Source organism: Hemitrygon akajei, chromosome 9 (genome assembly GCF_048418815.1).
Source record: "Hemitrygon akajei chromosome 9, sHemAka1.3, whole genome shotgun sequence".
NCBI lineage: Eukaryota > Metazoa > Chordata > Chondrichthyes > Myliobatiformes > Dasyatidae > Hemitrygon > Hemitrygon akajei.
In genome coordinates, this window is record NC_133132.1 from 70,441,020 (window position 1) to 70,466,964 (window position 25,945).

The 25,945-nt window shown below is 43.5% G+C and overlaps 1 protein-coding gene across 6 annotated transcripts in view; it reads left to right on the top strand.

The window, feature by feature from the left end:
- The window catches only part of LOC140733225 (phosphofurin acidic cluster sorting protein 1-like), a 279,192-nt gene that overhangs the window by 174,174 nt on the left and 79,073 nt on the right, over positions 1-25,945 (top strand). For 4 of the 6 annotated variants that reach the window (XM_073056265.1, XM_073056267.1, XM_073056266.1 and 1 more), the window contains exons 3-9: positions 4,255-4,344; positions 6,804-6,929; positions 11,871-12,033; positions 14,849-14,940; positions 15,617-15,697; positions 17,231-17,290; positions 22,915-23,066. In XM_073056265.1, the coding sequence (XP_072912366.1) occupies positions 4,255-4,344; positions 6,804-6,929; positions 11,871-12,033; positions 14,849-14,940; positions 15,617-15,697; positions 17,231-17,290; positions 22,915-23,066 (764 nt within the window). The remainder of the gene's footprint in view (positions 1-4,254; positions 4,345-6,803; positions 6,930-11,870; positions 12,034-14,848; positions 14,941-15,616; positions 15,698-17,230; positions 17,291-22,914; positions 23,067-25,945) is intronic. The other 2 variants (XM_073056268.1, XM_073056269.1) reach the window with 2 other exon arrangements.

Consider the following 25,945-nt stretch of genomic DNA (forward strand, 5'->3'; position numbering starts at 1 on the left):
TCTGATTCTGATTTCATTTTTTGCACAGATTCTACAAAGGTAAGTCCTCGCACACATGAACTTGTCAGTGATATTGTGAGCCAGGGACTTAGTCCTCACCGACATATTTTGTAGATACCCTGGTTTTAATTTTAATTTACATTCTGATGGGAAACATTACTATCAGTCCAAATAGGCAAAGTTCTTGTCTGTTCGCTTGCTTCTGGAGGCCGAACAAAATCAGTATGATAGTGATTCTAGTGCAGATTATCTGTTTGTCCATTTGTCATCTCCTCTGCCTTCCCCTGTTGCAATAGTTGTTGGAGATTACCCTTTAGCTTCCTTTTGCTCTAATCAGGGCAGACATGCATACTGCGGCTTTGAAGGGGTTGTCAGATTTATTTACCTGATACTAGTCCCTGTTAATTATGTTAGTCTGTCTTTCTGAGCCAGGAACTTTCTTCCTCTGGAGTCACTGGATTCTAATGAATCCTTTTGAGGTCCACAGTCCCTGCCAGCAGCTGGACTGGCGGTACTGGACAGGGGGCTACTGCTTGCTCTTGGTCTCCCCCTGCTTTGGAGAGACCTCAAGGTGGTGAATCTTTTCTCAGAATTTCTCCTGCAGCTTGAAAATGCCAGAAATTTACAAGTTATTGAAGATGATAATTTTTTAATGAAGCATTGAAAATGTCCTTGAAACATTCCCTTTCTGAGAATCACTTGTCTTGTCAGAGCTCATAGTGTGCCAGTTCTGGTGGTCTGTCGTCAGGCACGAGAACAATTGGACATGCTCATTATTGATAAATGCATGTCACCAGAATCTCAATGTTGGGGATCTTGGCCTGGGAGGAGATGTTACCATTGATTCATCTGTACTGACAGTAAATTTGGAAGATTTTCCAGGGGCTGCATTGATGAAGCTTATCCAATGCTTTGGGATATCATTGGTGGGCACATGTACAGCAGGGTTGGGATTACTATGAGCTGGTAGATCATGAATTTAATTCATGGTTTGAGGTCTTGGTCTTCAACACATCTCCTCAAGTCAGCTGAAAGCTGTGTTGGCGTGCAGTAAGCAGCAGTGGATTTTGTCGTTGATGTCTGTCATTACTGAGCGTGACCTGAGTTAGGAGAAATAATCCAAGTTGACAAGGATCTTATAAAGCTTGATTGACAGGGGTCAGTGTAGTGCAGTGTGAGTCAGTTCTGATGATAAGTATAAGACTCATACTCCTAAACGCTTCTCAAGTTCCAAGACTAGTGCATCTTGGCCTTCAGTAACTTGTGTAAAGCATACCCTGGTCTGTATGAACATCAGCACTGCTGAAACTCGCACCATTTTACAAATGCAATAATTTTCTGACCATCTGCTGTTCAATTGCTTGGAAAACCCACTGGTTTGGCATCAGACACATCAGGTGTTGATGCATTTCACACACATTGCACTCTGCTTCCAACATACCCTTTAACTCACCAGGATTTTGTCACCTGCACTCCATTTAACTCTTGAACTCACTGAGGCATGCTTCACTGAAACTGGCTCAGTTGCCAATTCTCCCTTAAAACTTATTGTGACCTTGTTTCTTCTGTTCCCTTTAAACTTAATGACTCTGCTGGAAATTTATGCTACTCTATAACATCTGAAAAATGTGTACTCAGAATGTGTTGGAGGATTGGTAAGAACAACATCCAAAAGTCCAGAAAGCAATAATGTCTCAAGGTTGTTGGACTAATGAAGTTTTACTGTGCATTACTTATCTGGCTTGAACACTGAACTGAAGTATTTCTGCACCTTATATTCCATGTGCAATGTTCTTGCCCATACAGAAGATAGAAGGAAGTAGTGGAGGGATGTTATACTGACTGTGACCAGTGTGTTCCACAGGCATTAGTGCTTTTGTATGTGATATATATAAATGATATGGACTTAAATGATTAGTATGTCTTCAGCTAACATAAAAATTGGCAGAGTTTTGGACAGAGTAAGATTGTCAAAGAATACAGTAGAATTCAGATCAGTTATAAAATGTGGGTGGAGAAATGGCAGATGGAGTTTAATCTGGACTAGTGTGATACGTTGTATTTTGAGAGGTCAAAAGTAAGTATGTACAGTAAGTGGCATGGTCCTTAAAGAATATTGATCCGTAGCTCCCTGAAGGTGGCAGGACAAGTAGAGATGGTTGTAAAGAAGGCATACAGCGTATCTACCTTCATCAGGTGCGTCAGTGAGTATGAAAGTTAAGAATTTTGTTGCAGCTATGTAAAGTTGCCTGTTTCCATGCTGCATAGCTCTATATGAGTATAGACTTGGTTTTGCTTCTCTTGCAGTATTGTGTGCAGTTCTGGTTTATACGTTTGGAGGCTTTGGAGAGGTCTCAGAAGAGACTCACTGGAACGTTGCCAACATTAGAGAATATTTGTTGTAAGGAGCAGAGGGGTGACCCGATAGATAAATAAAAATCATGAGAGGAGTATATAGAGTAGATAGTCAAGAGTTTTTTTCCAGGATGGTAATGCCAAATGCTAGAGAACATAGCTTTAAGATAAGAGGGGGTGAGTTTAAATGAGATTTACGGGGTAAGATTTTTTTTACACAGGGATTGGAAGGTGCTGCCAGGGAAAGTGGTGGAGGCAAAGATTATAGTACTGTTTTAAGTGGCGGCTAGGTGACAGGTGAAACTTGGATGGAGCCAAGTGGGACAGAGGCAGGTAATGATCCAGCCCTGCTCTCAGATTAGCTGTGGGAAGGCCCAGCTCCCTCCACAAGGGAACCAGCTAAAATCTTGCTTTATGGAAAACCAAGGTTTAGTAGTTAAATTGCCCCTTCCAGTACCCACATCCCTATTGGTCACTACAGCAATATATAGAACTGTACAGCTGAGGGACAGGCTCTTTGGCGTACAATGTTGTGACAAGCTATTTACCAGTAATTAAACACCTAACTAAACAGATCCTTCTATCTACATTATGTTTGTATCCTGCTATTTTCTGCACCTTCATGTGCCTATAGAACAGTATAGCACATTACAGGTCTTTCAGTCCACGATGTTGTGCCAGCCTCTTAACCTACTCCAAGACTGAGCTAACGCTTCCCTCCCACATGGCCCTCCATAATACTTCCATCCATGTACCTATCTAAGAGTCTCTTCAATGTCCTTAATATATCTGCATCTACCACCACCCCAGCAGTGTGTTTCATGTACTCATCACTCTCTGTGTATAAAAAATCCTATCTCTGGTATTCCCCCCCCCCCCCCACACCGTACTTTCCAATATTTGCCTTAAAATTATGTCCTCTCTTATTAACCATTTCCATCCTGGAGAAAAAGGCACTGACTGCCCACTCTATCTTTGTCTCTTATGATCTTATATACCTCTATTAAGTCACCTTTCATCTCTCTTCACTTTGAAGAGAAAAGCCCTGCTTCCTCAAGCTATTCTCATAAGGCATGCAAGGCAGCATCTAGTAAATCACCTCTGCACCTTTTCTAAAGCTTCCACATTGCTTCCTGTAGTGAGGCAACTAGAACTGAACACAGTGCTCCATATGGTGTAACCAGAGTTTTATAGAGGTGCAAAATTACCTTACAGCTCTTGAACTAGATCCCCTGACTAATGAAGGCCATTACACCATATCAGCTTGCACAGCAACTTTGAGGGATCTATGGACTTGGTCCTCCAAGATTCCTCTGTTCCTCCACACTGCTAAGAATCATGTCATTAACCCTGTACTCTGCCTTCAAATTTGACCTTGCAAAGAGTATCACTTCATACATTTCTAGTTTGAACACCATCTGCCATTTCTAAACCCAGCTCTGAAGCCTGTCTATGTCCTGTTGTAATCCATGATAATCTTCAATACTATCTACACCACCAAGCTTCATGTCATCTGCAAACTTACTAACCCCCCCCTTCCAATTCCTCATCCAAGTCATTTATTAAAAAAGAATCATAAAGAGCAATTTAACTTGTATATTCTGAGCCCTGGTCTATGAAGGGAAACCTTCTCCACCACTTTATTGACCTGTTTGTCACTTTCAAGAACTAGACCATTAGGCAATGTCATTAATAACTAGATGTTGGAGATTTTCAGAAATAACAAGAAATGTTGGGATGAGGGGGAAGAGGAGGTTTTTGTTGACATGGGCATTGAGTTGTTATGTTTTCTTGACTCCAAACTCCCTCATGTACAGGCATTGAAAATTTGGTTAAGTTTTAGGTTTTCCTCAGCATGCCAACTGACAGAGATCTTTTTCTCTTTTTGGTGTCTTATAGGGTTCGAAGCGTATCCTAAGGTCAAACGAATATCTTCTCCCGCCAGGGGGGCTGATGGAGACCGAGTTAGCTCTCACCTTTTCCTTGCAGGTATCTACTGCATGGTTTGCCACTTGCACTTTCATCAATATTGTATGCTTTCCCTTCCTAGAAGAGTAAGCAATGAGGTGTTTCCCCTCTAAAATCTTGTTGCTCTAGGCTGTAGTGTATAAAAGTAAGGGAGACCATTTAGCCTCATGACCCTGCTTTGCAAGAGGATATTGGCTGGTTTTTCACCTCAACGCTACTGACTCCATATCCTTGAATCTGTTCATATTTGCATTGATATAAGTGAACATTTCTTTTTGTTACATAATGAAATGTGGGCAGTACCAACATGTATCATCCATCCCTAAAGATGCAGTTAAGAGTCAACTGTATTAGTAGGCTTTGAGCCACATACAGGCCAAATTGCATGAGGACTGAGGTTTCCATTTATAACCATCTAGTAGATTCATTGTTGCTGGTACTGAGACTAAAATTTTAATTCTTGACTTATATAGTTGTTTGAATTTAATTTGCTCATCTGCCATAGTAGAGTTTAAAATTGTATGTTTCTGGATCAGTGATCCAGAACTCTGACTGCTAGCCCTTAACCACAATGCTGCCATACCTGATTCCTCTACAATGCTATAGTGTGGTTGGTTCAGCAGATTCTGCCTAGGGATTTCTCAACAGGTTGCTTGGGGAGGTCCCCTAAAATACTGCCATTGTGAAGCTTGATATCCAACTGACATCGCATCACTACTAAACCTGAGAGCTTGTGAGGCTCCTGGAGTTCATACCTGATGAACAAAGGGCTGATGATACTCTTTCTGTGGTAGAAGAGCTAGCTGGTATTCACTGTTGTACTTGTACTGGAAATGCAAGACACAGGAGCAGGAGGAAGCCATTCAGTAAGATGACAGCTGGTCGTCTGTCACTTTCCTACCTGATCCCTACATCCCTTGAACCACTTACTGTACAAGATCAGACTGATTTCAGGCTGAAATATGTGGTTGAACTTTCATAGATCCTAGTGGACAAGATACCAAGCATTTACCAATTCATTAAAGCCTTTAAGCTAATCTTGGTCCTAAATGACAAATAGTGAGATTAATCTCCTGGTTCTAGTCTTTCCAGCCAGAGGAATCTGTTTTGAAAAGCGTTTATGTTTTAACATTAGAATTGTATCATTCATTTAAACTGCAGTGAGGATAGTGCAATCCTACCCACCCAACAACTTCCACAACTGCATTGGGTGGAGATCTCCCAGCACTTTCAGACATTAAGTGGGCAGAGCTAAATCCCAAGATGTGGCTGTGCCATATATTGGCAATGCTGCTTTTAGTTTAACTGCAGTGCTGATCATGCTAGTTGAAGGCTCAGTCCATCCTCACAAGGATGAAAGGTCATCCTTGGGATACTCTTCCATATCTCTCACTATCAGAACAGCTAGAGAGGGAGGTATGGAACTGGTACAGCGCAGGTGCCATGGCTGAGAAAGGATAGCTGCCTGCTAACACCTTTGGTAAACTCTGCTGTCAAAAGACTCACCTTGAAGTGCAGGTCAGTGGTAAACCACAAACTCAGATTTTTGCCTGCCTTTGATTTCTCTTTTATTATACCCTCACAAGGTGGGATAGGGACAGTTATTGCCCATCCCGGATTCCCCTTAATCTGAGTAACTTGCTAGTGTATTTCAGTTCAGAATCAACCATTTTACTGAGGGTTCAGAACACACATAAGCCAGGTGAGAAAGGTGCAAGAGTTCTTTCTCTATGGGCCATTAGGTATTTACAAGAATCCGGTGGTTTATCAGAGGATATGCGTATTATATGACACCACCACACTTTGGGATTCTGGTAATCTCTTCCTACTCAACTCCTGAAAATGCTGGGAGACTGCCACCCTTTTTAGTGTTACTTTTAACTGGCTCCATTTAAATCAGGGTTCCCAACCTTTTTTATGCCATGGACCCCTGCCATTAACTGAGGGTTCTGTGGACCCCAGCTTGGGAACCCCTGGTTTAATACTTGAATTTAAATTGCTTGGTTGCTATGGTGGAACTTGAGCTCAGGACTCTAGATCAACGCATACACTCTGCTACCAAACCTGAATAACCATTGACAGTGAGGGTCTACCCTCTGCTGTGCTAGAGTGGGATGGACTCCTCATAGAGTTATACAGCATGGAAGCAGGCTATTCGGCCCAACTCATCCGTGCTGACTGTATTGCTCAGTGTGTTAACTCCATTTGGCCCATCGTCTTCTAAAGGCCTCCTATCCATGTACTTATCTAGATAGCTCATTTAGCTGGATCAGATCATCAGTCTTGGTCTGTGATTGTTAACACAGTAACTTAACCACCCACACTCCCATACCCCTAAACTTCAGGAAATTGTAAGAGTACAGGTGAAATTAAACTGATGAGAGGTACTTTGGTGTTTGAACTGGTGAGATGTCAGTAAGCTGCCTGCATCAGTATGCTACCTCTAATCAACTGAAAACTCCACTTTCTTTCATTGTCAGTACCCCCATTTCCTGAAGAGGGATGCAAACACGCTACAGATCCTGCTGCAGAGGAGGAAGAGGTATAAAAACCGCACCATCCTAGGCTACAAGACATTGGCTGTGGGCTCGATCGATATGGCTGAGGTAAGTTTTCACTGTCTGCTACAGATTCCATAAGGCATAAGGTATAGGAGCAGAACTAGTCTGCTCCATCATTTAGTCATAGTTGATTTATTTTCTCTCTCAGCTCCATTCCTGAAGTTCCTTGCAGTTCCAGCATCCCTACACCTGTGCCTTGTGGTCTCGCACCTGTCTAATTTCCCTGCTTCCCCTTGGGAATATCATCAGTGCTTTACCCATGAGCAAGAAATCCGAGGTCATCCACTTTGGAGCTAAAAGGAATAGAACAGCATTCTGTATAAAAATGAAACAAAAAATTCATTATTCAGTCCTTAATTCGGATCTAAAGTTCCATAAGGTCTGGGGACCTTTTATCGAGTACTTTCATAACCTTCCTCCTGACTAGGATTTTTTTTTCTTCTTCTTTTTGGTCCCTTGCTTTCAGCTCCCTTTTTTTTCTGGTAGTAGGCATTATTATCCTCTGCTGCTAAGTGTATTCACAGTCTGGGAGTTTGACTGTCCTGACCTGTACTCTTTATACTGTGTTGTGGTCGGTCTGGAGTTGTTGTTGTTTTTTATCATGTTGTGGGGCTTGGGGAGGACACTAAGCTTACTTGTCTTTAATTTAGGTGCTTTTTTGTTAAATTCTCTTCCTTTGTAGCATATTGTTATTGTACGCTTAATTTTGCACTGTATTAATGCTCCTCATTGGGATTTGGGGTTTTTAATTTGTAAAATGTTTTGAAAAACTAATAAAAAAATGTTTTTTAAAAAAAAGAAAGAAAGAAACATAGGCAGCAATAAAAAATTTAACACTCAAGTAGATAGATCATGCAATTGTCATAGGCAGGAATCTGTTGGCTTTTATATTTAGAAGACTGGTTACAAGTATTGCTACAGCAATACAAAGCCACCAGCTGCTCTTGTTAGATTATTAGCATTGTACCTGAGGGAAGATATATTCGTCATGGAGGGGGTGCAGCCTAAATTTACCCAAATGGTAGCTGGGATCTCAGGGTTAAGTTATCAGATGAGATTACACAAATCGGAATTGTATTCCCTGTTGGTCTGAGAAAGATTAAAACGGGTTTCCAAATATTGAGGAGAACTTGCAGGGTCATAGGGTAAAGAAGCATGAAAACAGGCCTTTCAGCCTGACTAGTTCATGTTAACCAAGATTTCTGTCTAAGCAGGTCCCATTTGTCTGTGTTTGGCCCATATCTCCCTAAACCTTTCCTATCCATGAACCTGTCCAAATGCTGTTAATGTACCTCCCTGGACTGGAGAATGGCACTGGGCCCCAAGAAAGGGAGTTTGTGGAGTGCCTCCGAGATGGATTCTTAGAACAGCTGGTACTGGAGCCTACCAGGGAGAAGGCAATTCTAGATTTAGTGTTGTGCAATGAACCGGATTTGATCAGGGACCTCAAGGTAAAGGAGCCATTAGGAGGTAGTGACCATAATATGATATGTTTTAACCTACAATTTGAGAAGGAGAAGGGAAAATCGGATGTGTCAGTATTACAGTTGAACAAAGGGAACCATGGAGCTATGAGGGAGGAGCTGACCAAAGTTCAATGGAACAATACCCTAGCAGGGAAGACAGTGGAACAACAATGGCAAGTATTTCTGGGAATAATGTGGAAGGTGCAGGATTGGTTCATTCCAAAGAGGAAGAAAGATCCTAAGGGGAGTAAGGGGCGGCCATGGCTGACGAGGGAAGTAAAGGACAGTATAAAAATAAAAGAGAAGAAGTATAACATAGCAAAGATGAGCAGGAAACCGGAGGACTGGGAAGCTTTTAAAGAGCAGCAGAAGATAACAAAAAAGGCAATACGTGGAGAAAAAATGAGGTACGAAGGTAAACTAGCCAAGAATATAAAGGAGGATAGTAAAAGCTTCTTTAGATATGGGAAAAGCAAAAAAATAGTTAAGACCAAAATTGGGCCATTGAAGACAGAAACGGGTGAATTTATTATGGGGAACAAGGAAATGGCAGATGAGTTGAACAGGTACTTTGGATCTGTCTTCACTAGCGAAGACACAAACAATCTCCCAGAAGTAATAGTGGTCAAAGGAACTAGGGTAATGGATGAACTGAAGGAAATTTATATTAGGCAAGAAATAATGTTGGATAGACCGTTGAGTCTGAAGGCTGATAAGTCCCTGGGACCTTATGGTCTGCATCCCAGGGTACTTAAAAGAGGTGGCTCTAGAAATCGTGGACACATTGGTAATCATTTTCCAATGTTCTATAGATTCAGGATCAGTTCCTGCAGATTGGAGGGTGGCTAATGTTGTCCCACTTTTCAAGAAAGGAGGGAGAGAGAAAACAGGGAATTATAGACCGGTTAGCCTGACGTCAGTAGTGGGAAAGATGCTGGAGTCAATTATAAAAGAGGAAATTACGACACATTTGGATAGCAGTAGAAGGATCAGTCCGAGTCAGCATGGATTTACAAAGGGAAAATCATGCTTGACTAATCTTCTGACTAATCTTTTTTGAGGATGTAACTATGAAAATGGACAAGGGAGAGCCAGTGGATGTAGTGTACCTGGACTTTCAGAAAGCTTTTGATAAAGTCCCACATAGGAGATTAGTGGGCAAAATTAGGGCACATGGTATTGGGGGCAGAGTACTGACATGGATTGAAAATTGGCTGGCTGACAGGAAACAAGGAGTAGCGATTAACGGGTCCCTTTCAGAATGGCAGGCTGTGACCAGTGGGGTACCACAAGGTTCAGTGCTGGGACCGTAGCTGTTTACAATATACATTAATGATTTAGGTGAAGGGATCAAAAGTAACATTAGCAAATTTGCCGATGACAGAAAGCTGGGTGGCAGTGTGAAATGTCAGGAGGATGTTATGAGAATGCAGGGTGACTTGGACAGGTTGGGTGAGTGGGCAAATGTATGGCAGATGCAGTTTAATGTGGATAAATGTGAGGTTATCCACTTTGGTGGCAAGAACAGGAAGGCAGATTACTATCTAAATGGAGTCAAGTTAGGAAAAGGGGAAGCACAACGAGATCTAGGTGTTCTTGTACATCAGTCAATGAAAGCAAGCATGCAGGTACAGCAGGCAGTGAAGAAAGCTAATGGCATGCTGGCCTTTATAACAAGAGGAATTGAGTATAGGAGTAAAGAGGTCCTTCTGCAGCTGTACAGGGCCCTGGGTGAGACCCCACCTGGAGTATTGTGTGCAGTTTTGGTCTCCAAATTTGAGGAAGGACATTCTTGCTATTGAGGGAGTGCAGCGTAGGTTCACAAGGTTAATTCCCGGAATGGCGGGACTGTCATATGTTGAAAGATTGGAGCGACTGGGCTTGTATACACTGGAATTTAGAAGGATGAGAGGCGATCTGATTGAAACATATAAGATTATTAAGGGATTGGACACGCTGGAGACAGGAAGCATGTTCCCGCTGATGGGTGAGTCCAGAACTAGAGGCCACAGTTTAAGAATAAGGGGTAGGCCATTTAGAACAGAGATGCAGAAAAACTTTTTCACCCAGAGAGTGGTGGATATGTGGAATGCTCTGCTCCAGAAGGCAGTGGAGGTCAAGTCTCTGGATGCTTTCAAGAGAGAGTTAGATAGAGCTCTTATAGATAGTGGGGTCAAGGGATATGGGGAGAGGGCAGGAACGGGGTACTGATTGTGTATGATCAGCCATGACCACAGTGAATGGCGGTGCTGGCTAGAAGGGCCGAATGGCCTACTCCTGGACCTACTGTCTATTGTCCCTCAAGCACTTCCTCTGACAGCTCGTTCCATTTACTGACCACTCTCTGAGTGGAAAAAGTTGCTTTTTTAAATTGTTCTTTTTAAATCTTCCATCCCTTCCAACCTTAAACCTATGCTCTCTAGTCTTTGATTCCCTTTTCCTGCGGATAGAAGACTATGTGCCTCCACCATCTCTATGCCTCTCTTGATTTACTCCACCTCTAAACTATTGATGAACTGCAGAACCATGAAGCTAACAAGGTGCCATGAGCTAAGGATTTTCTGTAGAATTTGGAATGTGTTATCCAAGGGGGTTACGGAGGTTGTTTCATCAGGGGCTTTCAAACAGAAAAAGATTGCAGTAGGAACTTGTAGAACCTGGTACAGTTACAGCAATTAAAAGTTATTTGAACAGGTACATGGATAGGAAAGGTTTAGTGAGATATGGGCAAATGCAAGCAAGTAAAACCAGCCCAGATAGGCATCCTGGTTGGCATGGATAAATGGGCAAAGAGCTATTTATGTTCTGCATAACCCTTTGATTCTGTGACATCTGATAAAGGCCGGGGGAATGGAACCACCTGTAATATACAATCTGAGATTGTAAAACAGGCCCTTGTGCCCAATTTGTCCATGCTAAATAAGGTGCCTTTCTGAACTACTCCCGTTCGTCTCTAAAGCTTTCCTATCCATACTCAAATGGGTTTTAAAGGCAACTTTCCCTGCCTTTATTATTTCATGGCAGCTTGTTCCATATATCCACCATTCTCTGTGTGAAAAATTGTCCCTCAGAACTCTTTAAAATCTTTGCCCTCATTTTTCCCCTGTCACCTTACCTGTGTGCCCTCTAGGTTTAGACTCCATTATCCTGGGAAAACACTGTGACTGTCCACCTCATCTATGCCCCTCATATGATTTTATAAAGCTCTGTAAGAACACCCCTCATTTTCCTTTACTCCAGGGAAAAGAAGTGCCACCCTCCCTAGTCTCTCCTTATAACTGAAGTGCTCTGGTCCTGGTAACATCCTTGTGAATCTTTTCTGCATGCTGTCCAGTTTAATGAGATCCTTTCTATGAAACAGCAACCAGAACTGAACTGTACACAATGCTCCAAGTTGTTTCAGAGAGACTGCAGACTGATGTACTCTGTTTATGGAGGTGATTGTGCTTTGTAATCTCTGTTGGGAAAGGTGCTTTGTGTATCCTGCAGTGTGATCATGAGAACGTGCTTGCCTTGGCAGGTAATGCAGCATCCCACTGATGGTGGACAGGTGCTCGGACTTCACTCCAACATTAAAGATGTGTCAGTGCGGGTCGCTGAGATCAGCATCTACTCCCTGTCCAGCCAACCCATTGATCATGAGGATGGCAGTGTACTTGCAGGAGCCAAGACCAAACCCTCAGGTAGGTGATTGATTGTGGCTGTGGTTGCTTTCAAAATGAAATTATCCAGACCCAGTTTCATACCACATTCTGGAGAAGCACAGCCTTCAGGTACATCACTAACTCTGCTGGACAGCCATCCAAAGGGTGGTCATTTGAATTGGAGGTGTATCTTCTCGTAGAGTTTGGTGTATCTCAGGAGTTCTTTACCCAAAGGCTGTGGAGTCTAGATCATGGGGGTTATCTGAAGAAAAACCAGATAAATGTTTAAAAGATCAGGGAATTGAGGTGCTATAGGGAACTGGCACAGAAGAGGAGTCAAAGTCTAGGTTACATGCATGTGCACAAGTAATATGTACGCACAGGTGCAGTGAAAAGCTTGCAGGAGCATCACAGGTACATGCATTGTGTAAACATTCACACAAAAAACAGACATTTTACGCAGGTTTCACAAACATATAAATTGAAGCAGGTTTGTGGGGTTTGGTGAATGAGATAGAAAACACTAACTACGAATTGGCATATTAATCATTTATTTACAAACAGTAAAATTTCGACCAAACATTTAAGTTCCCCCAGGTTGCACAAACTACAAATCTAAATATTCATCAAACAGATTCTTAGTTAAAAGTGCATGCAGAGCATACCTTCCTGATAGTTCTGTGAGGCAAAGGGAAAGAGAGAAAGCAGGTCTCCTGCACATACTATTCTATACCGCCCCCCCCCACCCCCCCCCAAGGTGCCTGGAACTGGAAATGAGCACTGTGGCGCACAAGCCAACCAATGGGAAGAGTGGCTGCAGTTTTTAAACTAACCAATCATGATTAACACAACAGAAGGGGCTTTTGACTGGCAAATAAGCTGCATCCTTACACTACAAAACAACAAAACTGGATCCAAAGAAACACAAAGTCCATTTTAGTGCAAAGCGGTCATAGTGTTACTAAACTGTAGTGATTAAGATTGCGCCAGTTGGTTCTAGAATGTTTTTGGGCATGATGGTGTGAAACTGTCCAGTGGTAGCTGCAAGAAGATGGCATGGCCATGGCAGTGGGGATCTTTGAGATAAATGTAGCCTTGTTGAGGCAATGCTTTCTGTAGGTACCACTCTTGGTGGGGAGGGTTGTGCTCATGAAGCAATGGTGAGGTCACCACTCTCTGCAGTTTCTTACTTTCATACGTTAGAGCAGCAGTGATCGTCTTGGATGGTGGGGGCGATCTGAGGAACGCTGCTCCTGTTCTCTTGTGTTCATACGAAGATCTCCCTGATTCAATTACATTCAGCATTAGTCAGGAAATTCAATGCTGGTGAATAAAAAGACAACTTCTTACAGTAACTGATAAACTATCTTCAAAATTAAGAGTTGCACAATACAGGGAATAATTCACACGGTGTAGACCCTCCCACCATACAGAACTCCTGTAGCTCTGCTCCTCTCGTGCTGTGATGCTCCCTCAGTACTACCCCACCCACCAACACTCCTCCAGTACTGCCCCTTTCACAGTGTGGTGCTCTGTCAGTACTGCCTCACCCATAGTGTGATGCTTCCTCAGTGCTGCCTTTCCTCTTAGGATGGTACTCCCTCAGTACCAACCCTCCAGTTTGTGCAATACACTCTCAGTGCTTCCCTTTCAACTTTACACATTGCACTGAACTACAGTGATAATGGTAGACTTTGAAACTCTCATACATTAAATTCCCCTCTGAGGACTGTGAACCAGGAGAATTCGGTTAGCCCTTGTTCGCAAGGCAGTTACTCACTCTCAGAGACAGCCACCACCTGGTGTATGCAGGTACTGCAATGTCAATAATGAAGTGGAAATCAGAAACACACGAGATTCAGCAGAAGCTGGAAATCTTGAGCAACACACGCAAAATACTGGAGGAGCTCAGGAAGTCAGGCTGCATCTATAAAGGGGAATATACATTTGATATTTCGGGCTGAGACCCTTTATCACGACTGGAAAGGAAGGGTGCAGAAGCCAGAGTAAGAAGGTCACGAAGGTGCAGGTGGAAGCAGGAGAAGGAGTGGAGAGTGAGATGACACTTTACCTGTAAGTCTTTTGTGATCATCTGCTATATCTGGTGCTCCTCAGGTGGCCTCCTCTACGTTGGTAAGACCTGATGCAGATCATGGGACTGCCACGCCGAGAACTTTCACACCGTTCACCAAATAAGGCAGGATTTTCCAAGGGCTACCCATTTTAATTTGACTTCCTATTCCCATTCTGACATGTCTGTCCATAGCCTCTTATGCTGCTTCAAGGAGACCGAACTCAGGTTAGGGAGCAACACCTCGTATTCCATCTGGTAGTCTCCAACTTGATAGTATGAATATTGATTTCTCCAACTTCTGATAGTTTCTCCTTCCTCTTTGTTTCCATTCCCCATTCAGGTTCCCCGCTCACCCCTATGCCTCACCTGCCCATCACCTCCCTCTAGTTCCCCTCCTCCTTTTATATCTTCCATATTCACTGCCCTTTCCTGTCAGATTCCTTCTTCAGCCTTTTATCTCTTTTACCTATCCTCTCCCAGCTTCTTACTTCATCCCTCCCTTCCCCCTCAGCTGGCCTCACCTATCTGTAATCTGTACTTCTTCCCTCCCCCCCACCTTCTTATTTTGTCTTCTTCCTTTCCAGTCCTGATAGAGTGTCTCAGCCCAAAACATCAACAGTTTATTCTGCCCAAAAATGCTGCCTAAGTTGATGAGTTCCTCCAGCATTTTGTGTGTATGAAGTAGAAATATAACCCCAGCCAGGACATTCATCTTATTGAAGGATTGTGTGATGGTGCAAGTGGGAAAACGTAACATATATCTTGTCTCATATCTTGCAGATCAATCTCCAGACATTGATAATTACTCTGAAGAAGAGGACGACAGTTTTTCCTCTGAGCAGGAAGGCAGTGATGATGCTGTACCTAGCCAGGTATTAGAATACTGTCAGTTGTCTGATGTCTCCAGCTTACATGGCTGAAACATGAATTTAAGGAAAAGACAGTTTTGGTCCCCACACTAGAGGAAGCTAGTGATTAGGTTAAAAGAGTGCAGAAGATATTCACAAAGATGTTGTCAGTACTGAAGGACTAATATTCAACATTTCCATCCTAGGAGAAAAACTCCTGACTATCCTAGAACTAAGTATGGCCAATTATTAAACTTATATAGTTTTAAGTGAGGGAAAAGGTTAAAGGAGATTTATGAGGTGAGTTTTTTTTACACAGAGAGTAGTAAGTGCCTGGAATGTGCTGCTAGATGAGCTGGTGATGTAAATACGATAGCAACGTGTAAGAGGCTTTTAGACACTTGAGTTGGCGGGGAATAGAGGTATATGGACCATGTGCAGGCAGATGGGATGTTTCAGTTGGTATCAGGAGGCAAAGGGCTTACTCCTGTGCTGTAATATACTATGTATTGAACAGCTGGTCTTGGGTATGTGGTGTATATTCTCAATGTTTGTCATTGACATAAAACACTAGAAAGTCATCCTCAGTAAATTGGAACACTCTTGTAGTGAGAGGATTGAACTTTTTAGTATTGACAGTGATTGAATGGTCATCCTGTGTGTAGATTCTCTCTGACTAGTGTCTTGTGGCTGTGTCTAGGATTTATATGACGAAGATGATGAACTGAGGAAAGCCAAGAAGACCCGACGAAAGATGATGAGAGCAACTTCAATAACACGGGTAAGTCCAGCTATAAATTTAACACCCCCACTCGGTAACTGACCAACAGAGTCCCATTGGGGGAAGGGAGAGAACAGAGGGAGGACAGAGGTAAGGCAGAGGAGGGAGAACAACTGCAGAGGAAGGAGGAAAAAGGAGAACAGGAAAGAAAAATGAAAGATTAAAGATGCAAGAGGCACTTGGCAGGAAAGAGGGACTGACTATGGCAAAGGAGAAAAATTACATTAGTTTTTGATTAGTAAAACACATAAAATGCTGGAGGAACTCAACAGGTCTACAGCATCTATGGAAATTCATAAATAGTCAAAGTTTTGGCCTGAGACCCTTCATCAGGACTGGAAAGGGAGGGGGAAGAAACCAGAATAGAAAGGTGGGAGAGGGGAAGGAGGACAAGCTAGAAGGTGAAGCCAGGTGAGTGGGGAGGGGGATATGTAAGAAGTCGGGAGGTTGAAAGATGGGAAAGGTAACGGGCTGGAGAAAAAGGAATCTGATAGGTTTAGAGTATACCATGGGTGAAAGGGAAGGAGAGGGTCACCACGGCAGGTTAAAGACTGGTGAGGAGAAGTGAAGCCAGTGTGTGGAATTGAAGAGGAAAAGGGGAGGGGGAATAATTACCAGAAGTTGGAGAAATTGATGTTCATGCTATCAGGTTGGAAGCTACCGAAACATAATATAAAATGTTATTCCTCCAACCTGAGGGTGGCCTCATCGTGGCAGAAGAAGAAGCCATGTACTGACATGCCAGAAAGTTTCAACTTTAAATCTCTCAATAAGTTTGACTAAGTTTCATTCCCACCTTCCACCCTAAGCACTGGAAGTGGGTAACAGAAAGCTTACCACCTCTTCACTGTGGGTGAGTTAGGCCACAACATGGAGAAAGAATGCTTGTTTTAATTCTGCTTCCTGAGCCAGATCTCTTCACCCGGGTCAGAAAGAAGCCAGTTCACCCACTTGGGCTGACTGGCCGGCTGGGTCCTTAGAGAAGATTGGGTGTATGTTACCCCTCCAGTACCAAGCCAGACCCCAGAGTGTTCCCACAAAAAGCCCCACCAGATCAGAGATGTTTACCACTCTACTGCAGGGGAGCCTGTGAGAAGTATAGAAAGGAACACTTGGCACACCTTCTTGTGTCCTACTATGAAAGATCTGGTTGTGTGATGAAATGTTGTTGTAGTTTAAGCTTTCTGCTTTATATTTTCCAGGATATACTGGTTTCTGTTTTAAGGGAATATCTATTCTTTTGAAGTACAGGACCATTTTAACCAAGAAGATTGCTGAAGTCTCCTATTGAACATCCATCAGTGCTCACCTGTGACAGGTGTATGGGTGTGGCCAGGAGCTAATTCTAGTTGCAGTCTTTCTTGCCTGTTTCAGTGGAAAGTTATTTGCTCAGGAGGCTTGGTTGAAATAAAAAAGTAAAGTTGTCTCTCACTCTGTGCTGGCTTGTAATGCTCAGATCCCCACCTGTGCAGAAAGCTCTATGCAATAATGTGCAGTTGCAACCTCAGCTCACAGTCTTTTCTCTCTACTTAGCAACCCAACTTCAAACAGAAGTTTGTTGCCTTGCTGAAGCGATTCAAAGTGACAGATGAGGTAGGTGTACGTTGGGAAGGGTCAGCTGCTTGCTGTGGGTTCTGTGTAGGAGTGGGGTACTGATGGTGCAGGATTTGTTCAGATAGCACAGGTTGCCAATTTACCAGTCTGGGGAGAGACCAGTAAATTGTTTATTATTATTGTCATGTACACTAGGTACAGTGAATAAAACTGTTCTGCATACCATTCATATTGATCATTTCATTACAAGCGAAATGAACCGAATGTAGAATAACGTGTTACAGGGAAAGTGTAATAAGGTGAAAGGCCCACAGTGAGGTAGATTGTGAGATCATGAACCCATCTTATTGTACTAGGGAACTGTTGAATCATCAATGCTGCTAAGTTAAGAATTAAATTTGATTCTACATAAATCCTCCCGTACCCTTTTAAAACATTTTTTCAAGTTGGTGACAATAATGCTAAAATGTTTTACTGTAAGGGTGATATTCACTGAAATGAAAGAATTCAGATTATTTACACAGCAATGTATGAAATTCCTAGCTCATATGAAACTTACAAATTTATATTATGTGTATATGGAATGAAAAGGTATGTCACTGTAGAAAATGGACTTTTCTGAGATGAAGAAATATACCTACAGGTAATTGTCAGGAAACCTCTTGTAACTTGGGGCTATTAGTCAGTGCTGTCCCAGCCTTGTATTTTTGTGCACAGGGTATTTAGCGAAGGTAATAATTAGACATTTAAACATTTAAAGTTAACCAATCCTATCTTACCTGTTCTTTTCCTGGTTATTAGTTAAAACCTGCAACTTTATAATATGCCAACTTGATCACCAGCATGTGTGTCAGCCTCTCTGCACCCAATTCTTGTTTTTGTTTAACACATGCTGTTACTTATAGAGTTGGCAGGGTGCCCACCTTCTCAAGTCTGAAGCTTTGGTTTACTTGCAAGTGATGCACACCAGCTCAAAATCCTGAGAATGTCAAAGAGACATTGAGTCATACGGCATGGAAACAAAGGCTCTTTGGTCCATGCCAACCAAGATTCTCATCTAAGCTGATCCCATTTGCCTGTGTTTGGCTCATGTACATCTAAACCAGGGGTTCCCAACCTGGGGTGCACAACCCCCTTGTTTGATGGCATTGGACCAAAACATAAAGAAGGTTGGGAACCCCGGTCTAAACCTTTCCCATCCATGTACCATTTAAATGATGTTAATATCCCTGCCTCACCAAGCAGCTCATTCCATATACTGACCACCTTCTAGGTGGAAAAAGTTAATCCTCATGTTCTTATGAAATCTCTCCCTGCTCACCTTAAAGCTTTGCTTTCTAGTTCCCGACTCTCCCACCCTAGGTAAAAGACTCTGCACGTATATCCTATCTATGGCCCCATGATCTTATACACCTCATTAAGATTATCTTTCATTCTCTTATGCTCCAATGGAAAAAATACCAACCGGCCCGGCCTCTCTCCATAACTCATTTCCTTGAGTTCCAGTAATATCCTCATAAATTTCCTCTGCACTCCTTCCAGCTTAATGGCATCTTTCCTATACAGAAATCTTACTGTCACTGTACACCCCCAACTCTGCTGTGGCATTACATGGGAATAATGTATGGATTATAAGCAGGGGTAGCCCATCCAGCATGCTCCTGTCCCACTGAACTCATGTCTGCACACCTTGATTCCATTCTATTTTCCTTGGGTCAACCCTTTCCCACTTATATCCATGATACTTCACATGCTATCGATCTCCTCAGTAACTTTCAATTCCATGGCCCTGATCACCTCATTTTCACCATGGATGTCCAGCCCCCTATATGTTTCTATCCCCATCAAGAAGATCTTAAAACTCTCCACTTCTTTCTTGACAAAAGATCCAACCAGTTCCCTGCACCATCACCCTCTCTGTCTGGAAGAACTGGTCCTCACCTTCAATAATTTCTCCTTCGGATCCTCTCTCTTTATCCAAACTCAAGTGGACATCAAAATGGGCCCCAGCATGGGTCCAAGCCTTCCCTGGTATTGCTCCCCAACTCTTTCTATGATACATTGACGATTGCATTGGTGCTGATTCATGCACCCATGTTGAGCTTGTTAATTTCGTCAACTTTGCCTCCAACTTCCACCCTGCCTTTAAATTCACTTGGTCCATTTCTGAAACCTTTCTCTTCTTTCTCGATCTCTCTGTCTCCATCTCTGGAGACAAACTGTCTACCAACTTCTTTTATAAACCTACTGACTGTACTTTTTCCCACCCTGTCTCTTGTGAAAATGCTATTCCTTTTTTCAGGACTTTGGAGATGTCCTCCTTCTTCAAAGAACAGGGTTTCCCTTGCTCTACCATTGACACCGTGTTTACCTGCATCTCCTCCACTTCCCGGACATCGGTGTTCACCCATATTCCCTCCACTGTAACAGGCATAGAGTTCCTTGTGTTGTCACCTACCACCTCATGAGCCTCCACATCCAACCCACCATTCTCCGCAACTTCCGCCATTTTCAGTGGGATCCTACTACCAAACACGTCTTTACTTCCCACATACTCTCTGCTTTTTACTGATTCCCTTGTCCATTTATCTCTCCCCACTAATCTGCCTCCCGGCACTTATCCCTGTAAGCGACACCTCCTCTCTCACCATTTATTTCCCATAAATTAATCTCTATCTAATGCCCATCAATAGCATGATGCTCCTGTCACCTGTCTACATCAGAGGTGACTTACTGTAGCCAGCTAGACTTTGGGATGTGGGAGGAAACCAGAGCTGCTGGGGGAAATCTTATGTTCATAAGAGAAGAACATGCAAACTCCATACAGAGAGCATGTCAAGTCAGGATTAAACCTTGGTCATTGGTTCTATGGGGTAGCTATTTTACCAGCTGCACCAATATCTCATCCTCTAATATACTCAGTAGTTGAGCTGCTATTGAAAGCAGTGACCCAAATTTACAGCCTTGATTGTGTGACTGTATTGAAGGGCAGACACAAATATGCAGGTTTGGATTCTCATTATGGGAACAATGCTGAAGCCACTGAAACACTTTCACATTATAGAGCATTTTAGGGGTCATTTATGTGTGAAGCTAGCAGGATAGCAAAGGAAGAACTAGCTGATATTGTGTATTTGGACTTTCATAAGGCCTTTGACTAGGTGCCTCATGAAAGGTTTTCAAACAAAAACAAACTTATTATCAAAGTACATAATGTATATGTCACTATATACAACCCTGAGATTCACTTTGTTGAGGGGATTCACAGAAGATACAAATAAACACCATCAAATCAATGAAAAATCATGCACAACAAGGCAAACAACCCACGTGCAAAGGACAACAAACTATACATATATACCTACGTAAACACGTAAATAAATTTTTATATATATATATATATATATATATATAATATAATATAATATTTATATATATATATATCAAGACCATGAGCTGAAGACTCCTTGAAAGTGAGTCCATAGGTTGTGGAAACAGTTCTGTGTTGGGGTGAGTGAAGTTGAATCAAATTGAATTAAAGGTGGTGATGAATCAGCATATAGGAGAGAGATTGAAATCTGGCTGAGTGATGCCAGAACAGCCTCTCAATCAATGTCAGCAAGACCAAGAAGCTGCTTATTGACTTTAGGAGGAATGAACTGATTGAAAAAGTTGGTGTTTTAGGGCTGGAGGTGAGGGACTGCTTGGTGAGCTGTTACTTGTCTGTGCTGAACTGTGGTTGTGGCCTGCAACTAACAGGCTCCTGGATCAGCTGCAGTGATGACTGGCGTCGTGGCTGTGGATTTCAGTTCTGAATGTTACTTGCTTTTATTGTTTGCACATTTTTTCTGCTCTTTGGTGTTTGATAGTCTTTTTAATGGGTTCTATTGCGTTTCTTTTGCTTCTTGTGAGGAGATGAATCTCAAGGTTGTATATAGTATACATACTTAATAAATGTACTTTGAATTTTGAACTTTTGAACTTTGAAACCAGAGGTTTATGCGCCAGTCCTCATTGGGGGATAAGAGGTGGAGAAGGTCAGCAATTTAAAATCCCTCGATGTTATCATTTCTGAAGATCTGTCCTGTCTCCAGCATGTAAGAGCCATTAAAAGGAAAGTATCTTCTCACTGTTGCCATCGGGAAGAAGCTATAGGAGACTCAGGAACTACACTACCAGGTTTAGGAACAGTTCTTACACCTCAGCCTTCAACCTCATGAACCAGTGGGGATAGCTTCACTCAATTTCTCTTGCCCCATCACTGAAGTGTTCCCACAACCTAAGGACTCTGCATTCTCAATATTTATTGGGTTTTTTCCCCCTGTAGTAGTTGAGCCATTTGTTGTCTTTTGCACATTGGTTGTTTGACTCTCCTGTGAGGTGTGGTCTTTAGTGAATTTTATTGTGCTTCTTGGATTTACTGTGTATGTGTACAAGAAAATGAATCTCAGGGTTGTATATGATAATATATATGTACTTTGAAAATAAATTTACTTTAAACTTTGAAGTTGAGTGAAGTTATCCCCTCTGATTCAAGTGTTTGATGGTGGGGGGGGGGGGTGGTAATAACTGTTACTGAACATAGTGGTGTGAATCCTGAGGCTTCTGTACCAGCTTCTTGATGGCAGCAGCAAGAAGAGAGCGTGGCCTGGATAGTGGGGGTCCTTGATGATGGATGCTGCTTTCCTGAGACAGTTCTCCTTATAGATGTGCTCAGTGGTGGGGAAGGCTTTACTCAGGATGGACTGGGCTGTATCTACTACTTTTTGTTAGCTTTTCCATTCAAGGGCATTGGTGTTTCCATACCAGGCTGATATAATCAGTCAGTCTACTCTCCACCACACAGCTATAGAATTTTGATGAAGTTTTAGATGACACAGGTAGTAGAATGTCCGAACAAAGAGGAAAGCAGACCAGAAGAGCATTGGCATTAGTCACGTTGAGTGTAAAGCTACAAATATGTGGAAGATGAACAGAAAGATTCTCAGTCACCATTAAATTGTGTTTAGGTAGAGTTACCAGTGAAGGCAAGGGGTTTGACACACTTACTGAGTCAGGCAGGGTAATGAGAGAATAATTGAGAGCATATCCTGAGGCACTGGAACTGTAGCTAATGTCCATACAGTGCATTACTCTCATCAATACTGCCCATCCCACAGTGTGGCAATTCCTCAGTACCACCCTCCCACAGTGTGGTGCTCCCTCATTACCCCCTCCTACAGTGTGACAATCCCTCAGTACCACCCTCCCACAATGTAATGCTTCCTCATTACCCTCTCCTACAGTGTGACAATCCCTCAGTACCACCCTCCCACAGTGTAATGCTTCCTCATTACCATCTCTCCCATAGTGTGATTACTCCCTCAGCATCAGTCCTTCCACAATATGGTTCTCCATCAGTACTGCCCCTCCTACAGTTTTTTGCTCCCTTAGTACTTACTCTTAGAAGAGTCAGGGTCCTTGAATACTGCAGTTTTGACTGTTTGGGGCTCAAATCTATGCAGCAGATCTGAGACACCTAGAATGTGCTAGTGTCAGCACCTGTGGTAAGTGATGCCTTACCTGAGCTGAGGACTCTCTGACTGGACTTTGTGGAGTCTCTGATGCGAACAATGATTTTCTGATAGTTGACCAGCACTGACAAATAATCGTTTATGTGCAAGGTTTTGGACTCCGATCCCGTTGACCACACCCAGGAAGCAGAGGAAGATCTCGACCTGCTGTACGATAGCCTCGAAGTTTACAATCCCAGCGACAGTGGTCCTGAGATGGAGGATAACGAAAGCGTTCTCAGCACACCAAAGCCCAAACTAAAGTAAGCATTGCAGACTGTTGTACCACCAGGTAGGAGGCACACACTCAGCGATTCAGGAACAGCTTCTTCCCCTCTGCCACCCGATTCCTAAATGGACATTGAACCCGTGAACACTACCTCACTTTTTAAATATATATAATTTCTGTTGTTTGCACAATTTTTAATCTATTCAATATATTTATATGTATATACTGCAAGGAATCTCTCTATCTCTTCTATATTATGTATTGCATTGAACTGCTGCTGCTAAGGTAACAAATTTCATAACAAATACTGGTGATAATAAACCTGATTCTGATTCTGGTACTACTGCACAAGTGCAACAAAATTCTCCCACCCCTACTAAAGGTTTCACTTGAGTGTTGCTGGGAATTAATCTCAGCCTATCTCACAGTCAGTGTGTGTAGCAGCTTCAAAAAACCAGATCTCTGGTTTCCTGAGTTTAGCATCAGCCGCAGTGGGGTGTGAGTCACTTATAGATCCCTGCCTTGCAAAGTCAGTGATTTCTTTCTGAAACATTGGTAATTGCAGTGACTGTACTTCATAGGGCTTTAAAACTCAATATCTGGGTCAGGTAATATAAGCTTACACAGCCATTCATAAGCAAGTGGGTGCAATAAATGGAAAGCCAAGTAGTGAATCTCTTGCAACACGAGTGAATCTGCAGATGCTGGAAATAAATAAAAACACAAAATGCTGGCAGAACTCAGCAGGCCAGACAGCATCTATGGGTGGAGGTAGTGACGACGTTTCGGGCCAAAACCCTTCATCAGGAGTGAAGTAACATGGGATGGTCGAGGGGGGATAAGAAGTGGAGGGAGGGATGAGGTAGAGAGCTGGGAAGTGATAGGCTGGAGGGAAATGGGCTAGGGGGAAGATGGGGAATTATGGGAAATAAAAGACTGGCTGGGTCTGGAGACCTTCCTGGTGGGGGATAGAGGTATATAGAGACTGGATGTCCATGGTGAAAATGAGGCGGTGGGGGCCAGGGAACTTGAAGTTCCACCAGGAAGGTCTCCAAGCTCTCCGTTTCTTCCTGGATTCCAGACCCAGCCAGTCACCCTCTACCACCACTCTTCTCCGCCTTGCGGAATTAGTCCTCACCCTTAACAATTTCTCCTTTGGCTCCTCCCACTTCCTCCAAACTAAAGGTGTAGCCATGGGCACCCGCATGGTTCCTAGCTATGCCTGCCTTTTTGTCGGCCATGTGGAGCAATCTATGTTCCAAGCCTACACCGGTATCTGTCCTCCTCTTTTCTTGCGTTATATCGACGACTGCATCGGCGCTGCTTCCTGCACACATGCTGAGCTCGTCGACTTCATTAACTTCGCCTCCAACTTCACCCCGCCCTCAAATTCACCTGGTCTATTTCCGACACCTCACTCCCCTTTCTAGATCTTTCTGTTTCTATCTGTGGAGACAGCCTATCCACTGACGTCTACTACAAACCTACAGACTCCCACAGCTACCTAGACTATTCCTCCTCCCACCCTGTCTCCTGCAAAAATGCTATCCCTTTCTCTCAATTCCTCCGCCTCCGCCGCATCTGCTTTCAGGATGAGGCCTTTCATTCTAGGACAAAGGAGATGTCTTCCTTTTTTAAAGAAAGGGGCTTCCCTTCATCCACTATCAACTCTGCTCTCCATTGCGTCTCCCGTATTTCACGCACCTCTGCCCTCACCCCATCCCCCCGCCAGCCCACCAGGGATAGAGTCCCCCTGGTCCTCACCTGTCACCCTACCAGCCTACAGATCCATCGTATAATCCTCCGTAACTTCCGCCACCTCCTACGGGACCCCACCACCAGCCACATCTTCCCCTCCCCCACACTCTCGGCATTCCGCAGGGATCGCTTCCTACGCAACTCCCTTGTCCATTCATCCCCCCCATCCCTCCCCACCGACCTCCCTCCAGGCACTTATCCCTGCAAACGGAAGAAGTGCTACACCTGCCCCCACACTTCTTCCCTCACCACCATCCCAGGCCCCTGACAGTCCTTTCAGGTGAGGCACCACTTCACCGGCGAGTCAACTGGGGTGATATACTGTATCCAGTGCTCCCGATGTGGCCATTTATACATTGGGGAGACCCGCCGCAGACTGGGAGACCGTTTCGCCGAACACCGGCGCTCAGTCCTCCAGCAGTGGCGGGATCTCCCTGCGGCCACACACTTCAATTCCACAGACCACTCCCACTCTGACATGTCTGTCCATGGCCTCCTCTACCGTCAAGATGAGGCCACACGCAGGTCGATGGAGCAATACCTTATATCCCGCCAAGGTAGCCTCCTACCTGCTGGCATGAATATCCAACTCACTGACCTCCGTTGATACCCCTGCACCCCACTACCCCCATCCCTATCTATTATTTTAGTCTGGTTCTCTTTCTCTCTCTATTTCCCCCCTCACTATAATCTCCCCCCAGCCCTACATTTCTTTCTCTTTTATTTCCCATAATTCTCCACTTTCCCCCTAGCCCATTTCCCTCCAGCCTATCACTTCCCAGCTCTCTACCTCAACCCTCCCTCCTTGACCATCCCATGTTACTTCAGTCCTGATGAAGAGTTTCGGCCCGAAACGTCGTCACTACCTCCTCCCATAGATGCTGTCCGGCCTGCTGAGTTCTGCCAGCATTTTGTGTTTTTATTTAGTGAATCTCTTGGTCAGTGACAGGCAGATACCCCAGCCCAGTCAGTGACTGATATACAGACATCCCAGCCCAGTCAGAGACTGATGTACACACATCCCAGCCCAGTCAGTGACTGATATACACACATCCCAGCCCAGTCAGAGACTGATGTACACACATCCCAGCCCAGTCAGTGACTGATATACACACATCCCAGCCCAGTCAGAGACTGATATACACACATCCCAGC